This window comes from Pleurodeles waltl, chromosome 6, assembly GCF_031143425.1.
Source record: "Pleurodeles waltl isolate 20211129_DDA chromosome 6, aPleWal1.hap1.20221129, whole genome shotgun sequence".
NCBI classification, from domain to species: Eukaryota; Metazoa; Chordata; class Amphibia; order Caudata; family Salamandridae; genus Pleurodeles; species Pleurodeles waltl.
The window spans coordinates 1,555,433,431-1,555,442,322 of record NC_090445.1 but is presented as its reverse complement, the minus strand read 5'-3'; the positions used below and the strand labels follow the sequence as shown (position 1 = coordinate 1,555,442,322).

At 45.9% G+C, this 8,892-nt stretch overlaps 1 protein-coding gene across 1 annotated transcript in view; it reads left to right on the top strand.

Moving 5' to 3' along the window:
- Positions 1 to 355: 355 nt before the first annotated feature.
- EXOSC10 (exosome component 10) overlaps positions 356 to 8,892 on the top strand; it is a 166,415-nt gene continuing 157,878 nt past the window's right edge. Inside the window, exon 1 of the mRNA XM_069241235.1 lies at positions 356 to 839. Within this exon, the coding sequence (XP_069097336.1) occupies positions 711 to 839 (129 nt within the window). The 5' untranslated portion in view covers positions 356 to 710. The remainder of the gene's footprint in view (positions 840 to 8,892) is intronic.

The window sequence follows — 8,892 nt, the reverse complement described above, 5'->3', positions numbered from 1 at the left end:
CCGTATGACATATTACTACAATAAACTAATACATTTTCAATATTTCATAAGTTTAAGTCATTTATTTAATATATTTTGGGAACACTGGCGGCCATTCTTGGAGTTCACAATTTCAAATGTGTACATTATTGTTCTACGTTATTCATTTTCTACATAATCCATTATTCAAAATACATAATCACACATTAAAAATGTCTAATTAAGACATCTGCTTAAGTAGTACTTTCCTTTCTCAAAGCAGACCAAGAGTACTTTCACAGCTATCGACTCAATTTGAGCTGGTGGTGGGCTGTCCAGAAACAGCACTGTTGATAGCTGGGCGTTGCTGCTGCAGTTCTACTCCTACCTCCACGTTAACTGAGCGGCGGCCATCTTTGATTGGGAGCTTTTTCGGGCTCTTCAGTACAGTAGATTTAAGAGACCAAGTTTTGGCTAACAACTCATAAACGTGTTTACTCACTTTTTCATTACTCACACTGGTTCTATTACGCCTCAAATTACACTTAACTGGGAAAAAAATGAAACACTGTGTAGGCAGTGACATCCCTGCTGATGACAGAGCTCACAGTGACGCATCGGGGTTAGTCTTTCACGCTATCAAAGGAGGACGTCGATAACGATAGAACCAGTCCTTTACCTCTAACTCTGCTCGCCCCTGCGAAATGTTACTCTAATGAAGATCAGTTCTCGCGAGAATCTCGCGACGAAATATGGCGGCGCCCGGCGAAGTGGAGACGAGGAGGATGGAGTCGGTTGGTAGTGATAGCGAGGAGGCTGCCGCGATCCCCCAGGTCGACGGGCTCTTTCCTGGGTATAAGGATGCCGATTCATTTGTCAAGGTCTGCAATGTGGCATAAATTATTGAATTGTCGAGACAAGAAAGGTGTTAAGCGATAGCAGATGTTTGATGTAGGAATCGCACGATGTAAAAAGTCCCTTTGATAACTTGATGTATGTGTTCGACAAGGGAAGTTTTGAAGTTCATCATGATTACTCCTGAATTAGGATGATTCGGGTGGCCCTATATCTGGTGGCCAGTTGATTTAGGGATTGAACCATTACCCTGAATGTTCCAAAAATGTAGATTGTGCTTTTGAGTTTACATCCAGTTGTCAGTGACACAGAGGCATTGGGCGCTGGTACGGGAGCCGCCATCTAATGTGTTTTGAACTTTAGAATTGTTTACTTGTTTTTGGCTTAGTTGGAGGAGTTGAGGGCAGGGGAAAGGCCGAGGCACAATTGGAAGTGGAGTGGGACAATAGAGAACTTGAGAAACCCTGATCGTGGAGGGGAGCTGTGCTGTGCAGAAGGCAGGAAATAAGTGTCAAAGAGCTCTCAAAGAGGAAAGATACAATCCGGTGCAGAACAGTACCATGCAATAATATCTTACTGAACTTAACAGCGTAGGGTGTTCAACCATATACGTGGGTGATAACTAAATCCGTGTCAGAGGCGAGATCTTAAAGCAGAGGTGCTGCAATTCCATTTGAATCAGCGGCACATTTGGTACCGTCCCTCCTTGCAATCAAGGTGGCTTTCGTGCAGAGAGCAGATTTTAATCCAGATGAGCAATCCTAGACATTGGTGTTTCCTTCCATGAATGCTGATACTTACCTGAAGATATATCTTTCCTAGAATTCTGCCTAAGAATTGCCCATTGTATATTGGTTTATAGTTTGAAGAATTAGTTATATTGCTACTGTTTGTTTAAAGAAACATTTTTATATAGAAACCCTTCACTGATACTCCTGATGCCAAAGAGTGATTGATAACAGAGACTTCTTAAGGACTTTAAGGGCTCTGGGCCAAATGTATTTTGGGGTGCTCTTTTCGGAACTGTTTTGGATTTATGACCCGATTTCACATCTTTCATGCCCTTTTTGGCCAGGTCACTGACCGTGCACAGGCACACTGGTCCAAATTGTAAACGTGTTGACGTCTAATATTCAGAGATAGTGACGTGTTTTCAATATTATAACACAGCAGCAGATCACTATAATTACTGCACATATCTGTGACTCACTCTCATTTCTCATATTCGAGGCCCTATTTTGATCTAAAAAAAACTTTTTTATGAACACTGCATGACACATTTCCCTGCTAAATGTCTGTAATAGACACACATCACCCACATAAAAAATAAATGAAAGGGAAACGGTATTTAAACACTCTAAGAATTATTCAAGGTCATCAGGGTATAGCTTTTTGCACAACAGAGCTGGCCCTATAAGAGGCCCCAACAGCCTTAAAACGTCTCAGATTGATAATAGCTCTGACAGCAATGGCTGCTACCTGGGAGAGTGTGCTAGAATGCACTGTATGTGCCGGATTTTAGTGTCTTGCCGATCCTGCTAAGACAAACCAATAGATGATGGTAGTTCCAGGTAACTACTCTGGGTTGCATTCCAGTCAACCATTTTTTAATGTCTACTGTGCCAACTCTTTGCAAATCAGGCTCAGTAGTGCAGTATTCAGGACAGCCCATTCCAAACATAAGGCAGGATAAAATTGTACAAGAGAAAGGAGGAAGCATGCAGTATACGCGAGGACAATCATACTGGTGTATGAGTAAGAAAAGGAGTGCCGTGGGTGTGTGAAAAAGAAAAGAACAATTGGTGGGGAGGTATAGAGTGAATGTGGAAGGTACTCGGAGGCAATGAGGGAGTGACAAGGAGACAAGTAGAAAAAGACGGTAGGGGTGCCGTTTAGTCTCTGAAGGAAACTGGAGAGGTAAGAAATAATGGCTGTGTGGCCTAACAGAAAGTTTCAGAGGGGAAGTGTAAGTGGGTGGTGCTGGGAAATAAACTGAAAAGGATGAGAGAAGTATATATACGTGGAGGAAAGGGTTGGAAGAGTAGGTATGACAGTAAGTGAGGAAGATAGTGAAAGGGAGTAGAGACATATTACATAGGAATTGATTTCTCATTGGCATGTCCTCGTAGGTGAGACTATTCAGATTTTCATTAGTCGAGACCTTTTGATTCAAGCAAGATTATACATATAATAATATACTTACTTGCAAGGTCTTTCATCCAGCCCTCCTTTTCCATTGGTCAGTTGTCGTTCATGTCTTTCTTCCACCCCATACAAATACACGCTATAACACAGTACTCAAAGCACAGCCCAGGAACTGTATGAGGCTTTCCTTACCTTTGCATGCAGCCCTCCTGACCTTTGAACGTGGCCCCCTGGTCAAAAGCAGCACTAGTCTGTATTTACTCGGCACTAACATTAAAAACATGTTTAATAAACAGGCAAGCATTTATTAATGGTTCATTGAAGTTAAAGAAACGATGTAACTATTTTGTCCTGCACCGCTTAACTGTAGGACACCTTTATTTTTAAAGAAAACTTGCAGGAAAAGTGTAAAAACATGACGTCTCTTCAAAATTCAAAAAGCGTATTTCATTAACATGCAGAACCATTTCACCTTGGTAATTCAGATTATATCAGTGCATTGATACTTTTTTTTTTTTTTTTAAATGATCGTTTTCAGAAATACATTTAGAAACATTCATTCTTCCTTCCACCCTGACAACAGTGTCAATAGCAAACTAAGAGGCAAGTCCGTTGTTATGTGCACCCTTTGAGTGGCCTGAGTTCCTATTATATATGAACAGAATTATAGTTTATTGAAGCAAACAGAGGAGAAGGTTTTGTACAGCACGCATCCTGACGTCCTATATTTCGAGGTCCTCTTATATATAATAATGAAGAAAAGGGAGGGAAAGACCAATAAAACAATTGCCTAGGATCACACAAGTTGGCCAAGTGGGGAAGCTGGGATTAATCCCAGGTTTTATGGGTTAACATTGTGCAATTCAGCCATTTGATGTATATGTTTCACTTCCCTTACACCTACTTTGAACCACCATACCTGACCGTCCCTCTGCTGGCATTGATGCAGCCCTCGGTCACATCGCAGACCAAACTTTTTGGCCCCTCAGTAACATTTTTGTGAGTACTTATGCTATAGCATGTCAGCCTACTTAAGCCATGACTAAAGTCATTGTCACTTACAACATTCTTCTCTTTCACAAGGAGCACACCCACATACAAGTTAATTTCAGTGTCAAGCACTACTACAAGTGTGTGTGTTATGAAAGCAAAACAATGTTTTGCTTTTAGCCAAATAATCTTTATTTTTTATTTTTTTTTATAGTTTGTTGAGTGCCCATTAGGTCCCCCTCAACAAAAAAAGTTGTTCAAAAACCATAACAAAGCCAACATTGACAAAGGCTGACAGAAAGCTCCAGATTTGTAGGCTTTGCCAGTGTTCTTAATATATTTTTGCCTGAAAGACAATATGATGCTAGAGCTCTGGTGTTAACAGGCTATGATTAACATCTAGGAGGTAGTATCCTCATAGTATTGTGATAGTAAATAGAAGATTGAGCCAACCAAAAGAGTATATTCAGTGGCTTGGAAGTACCAACTTTGGCGTTGTGGGACCTCAACTTTCAGGAAGCTCTGTAGCTCAGTCTTGGGTGTAAGTCAGTCAATTTGTATGCAGAGTGGATGAGTGGGTTGGGGCAATGTGATGGGGATATGTAAGGGCATGATACGCTTGTTGGGGTGGGAGTTTCAGCACTGCAGAGATGAGGTAAATGTAATCTTGAGCTGTGGTAGGAGCTTGAGTGAGAGTTGGGTCACTTCAAGATCAACAAGCATTGGGAAAACCAACAGGTCGGTATAATACGCTAATGCAGATAGCTTTAGCATATTGGAGTGAGACGCACAGAACAGACCTTCAGGAACTGAAATGGAGGCTTATAGTTGTTCCGTCTCATGCAGTTTAATGCAAGCACTTGAGTCAACGCGAAAGGATACACTACAGTAACCTTAGGTGACAGGTGAATAAATACTTCATTGTTCTGAGCTAAGACGTGAATGATAAAGTTTTAAGCTGGTCACTGAAAGATGATAAAATAAAGCTAATGATTAAAATGGGGGAACCCAAGATGATGTGACACCCCAGTGTTTGTCTGATGATTGCTCACCTCATTAGCCACAAGTCTAAGGGGGTGATTCCTACCCTGGCGGTAAAAACCGCCAGGGCCGGGGTCCGCGGGAGCACCGCCAACAGGCTGGCGGTGCTCCTTTGGGCATTCTGACCGCGGCGGTACAGCCGCGGCCAGAAACGGAAAGTCGGCGGTCTACCGCCGACTTTCCGCTGCCCAGAGGAATCCTCCATGGCGGCGCAGCTTGCTGCGCCGCCATGGGGATTGCGACCGCCATCCTGTTCCTGGCGGTTTCGGCCGCCAGGAACAGGATGGCGGTATGGGGTGTCGTGGGGCCCCCGTAAGAGGGCCCCACTTAGAATTTCAGTGTCTGCTTAGCAGACACTGCAATTCGCGACGGGTGCTACTGCACCCGTCGCACCCCTTCCACTCCACCGGCTCCATTCGGAGCCGGCTTCCTCGTGGAAGGGTGTTTCCCCGCTGGGCTGGCGGGTGGCCTTTTGGCGGTCGCCCGCCAGCCCAGCGGGAAACCCAGAATGACCGCCGCGGTCTTTTGACCGCGGTACGGTCTTCTGGCGGTTCCCGCTTCAGCCTTAAAGTTCTCTTTGACTCCCATCTGAATCCATGAGTGAAACGTGTTGGCTGCTCCTGTGTAGTTATGTGAGGAAACAAAGACAAAAAACATGCTGTTAAAGCCTGTGAATTAACAGATTGTGTTCACGGTTCAGTTGACTTGAACTTTAACAGCATTTTAGTGAAGAACATGCTTTCAACTTAAAGATTCATCCTTGCATTTCATGCATCTGTATACAAAATAGGGTATACTACAACAAGAGGGACTGGGAGATTATTGGCCCAGTGTACAGCCTCCCAATCTGTAATACTTATATACAAAAGTACACCGTTCCAGAACGGGGAAAGCCCACAGGGGCACTCCTAAGTAGAAGCAAATGCCCTCGCACATCAAATCGGATGTCATGCTTCATCATCGGGCTTGCTCCTCGTCAGACTGGCGCTTCAATGTCTGACGGGCACCCCATAGAGTGGGCACATTGCCGGAAATCTTCTTATCAACAATATGTGCCGTGGTATAAGCTATGAGGCAGCATTTCCACCTACATATAAGCAGACAGTGGGAGAGCAGAAAAAGAGGAATTAAAATTGTCTCAAAACCCTACCCATGGACAACAGATTTATTGGAAAGGAAAGGGTCTTGGTCAAGAATAAAAAATCGTATAGGAGTGAAAAAGAGATAATGCTCAATCACTCTCTCAACACTTATCATTTAGGGGTGACAGTCATCCCCTACTCTAGGTCAACATGTTTCACGTCTGGGGGGTCCATACAGATCCAGTGACGCTTCACCAGGACCAACTGACGAAGAGAAATGCTTCTCCTCAGTATTACAAAAGAAAACCACATAAAAAAATGAAGTGGTAAGTCAGGATTCTCCAATCACTTGCTCATAGAAAACCCATACGCAGATTTAGTCGTATATTGAGGAGACCATCCGACATTGAGGACCAGCTCCATAGGAAGCTGTATACCGTAGGATTGACGTAACATTTTTAACTTGCCAGACTGGCAAGCCCGATGATGAAGCATGCCCGATGAGGAAGCATAACATCCAATTGGATGTGTGAGGGCATTTGCTTCTACTTAGGAGTGCCCCTGTGGACTTTCCCCGTTCTGGAACAGTGTACTTTTGTATATAAATAAATAAAAAAATAGGGTACCACTCTAGGCAGCCTGTACTTTATAACTTACATTATTCGTACAGACTTTAGCATCATATGGCTTATTTCTGTTTAGTTGTGAGAGGTCCGAGCTGTCTCTGTCCTTCCCTGACTAAGAAGCCAGCAGCGTAAGCATTGTACAGCTGCCAACAGTAAAACACTTTAGTGTTCCAAATGCATGATTGAATGCACTAACCATATTTCCCCAAAAATAAACAACTTTTGTAAATAAATGGCTCCCTGTTGCAGTTACCCCCCACTTTTTGCCTGATACTGATGCTGACTTGACTAAGAAGTGTGCTGGGACCCTGGTAACCAGGCCCCAGCACCAGTGTTCTTTCACCTAAAATGTACCATTGTCTCCACAATTGGCACAACCCTGGCACCCTGGTAAGTCCCTTGTAACTGGTACCCCTGGTACCAAGGGCCCTGATGCCAGGGAAGGTCTCTAAGGGCTGCAGCATGTCTTATGCCACCCTAGGGACCCCTCACTCAGCACAGACACACTGCTTGCCAGCTTGTGTGTGCTGGTGGGGAGAAAATGACTAAGTCGACATGGCACTCCCCTCAGGGTGCCATGCCAACCTCACACTGCCTGTGGCATAAGTAAGTCACCCCTCTAGTAGGCCTTACAGCCCTAAGGCAGGGTGTACTATACCACAGGTGAGGGCATAGGTGCATGAGCACTATGCCCCTACAGTGTCTAAGCAAAACCTTAGACATTGTAAGTGCAGGGTAGCCATAAGAATATATGGTCTGGGAGTCTGTCAAAAACGAACTCCACAGCTCCATAATGGCTACACTGAATACTGGGAAGTTTGGTATCAAACTTCTCAGAATAATAAACCCACACTGATGCCAGTGTTGGATTTATTAAAAAATGGGCACAGAGGGCATCTTAGAGATGCCCCCTGTATTTTACCCAATTGTTCAGTGCAGGACTGACTGGTCTGTGCCAGCCTGCTGCTGAGAGACGAGTTTCTGACCCCATGTGGTGAGAGCCTTTGTGCTCTCTGGGGACAGAAACAAAAGCCTGCTCTGGGTGGAGGTGCTTCACACCTCCCCCCTGCAGGAACTGTAACACCTAGCAGTGAGCCTCAAAGGCTCAGGCTTCGTGTTACAATGCCCCAGGGCACTCCAGCTAGTGGAGATGCCCGCCCCCTGGACACAGCCCCCACTTTTGGCGGCAAGTCCAGGAGAGATAATGAGAAAAACAAGGAGGAGTCACTGGCCAGTCAGGACAGCCCCTAAGGTGTCCTGAGCCGAGGTGACTGACTTTTAGAAATCCTCCATCTTGCAGATGGAGGATTCCCCCAATAGGATTAGGGATGTGCCCCCTCCCCTCAGGGAGGAGGCACAAAGAGGGTGTAGCCACCCTCAAGGACAGTAGCCATTGGCTACTGCCCTCCCAGACCTAAACACACCCCTAAATTCAGTATTTAGGGGCTCCCCAGAACCTAGGAACTCAGATTCCTGCAACCTAAGAAGAAGAGGACTGCTGAGCTGAAAAACCCTGCAGAGAAGACGGAGACACCAACTGCCTTGGCCCCAGCTCTACCGGCCTGTCTCCCCCCTTCGGAAGAAAACTGCTCCAGCGACGCTTTCCCCAGGACCAGCGTCCTCTGAATCCTCAGAGGACTGCCCTGCTCTAAAAGGACCAAGAAACTCCCAAAAAACAGCTGCCCTGTTCACCCAAGACTGCAACTTTGTTTCCAAAGGAGCAACTTAAAGACAACAGCGTTTCCCGCCAGAAGCGTGAGACTTGTAACCCTGCACCCGGTGACCCCGACTCGACTGGTGGAGAAACAACACTTCAGGGAGGACCCCCCCGGCGACTCCGAGACTGTGAGTAACCAAAGTTGTCCCCCCTGAGCCCCCACAGCGATGCCTGCAGAGGGAATCCCGAGGCTCCCCCTGACCGCGACTGCCTGACTCGCAGATCCCGACGCCTGGAAAAGACCCTGCACCTGCAGCCCCCAGGACCTGAAGGATCGGAACTCCAGTGCAGGAGTGACCCCAGGAGGCCCTCTCCCTTGCCCAGGTGGTGGCTACCCCGAGGAGCCCCCCCCCCCCTTGCCTGCCTGCATCGCTGAAGAGACCCCTTGGTCTCCCATTGATTTCAACGACAAACCCGAAGTGTGTTTGCACACTGCACCCGGCCGCCCCCGTGCTGCTGAGGGTGTACTTTCTGTGCT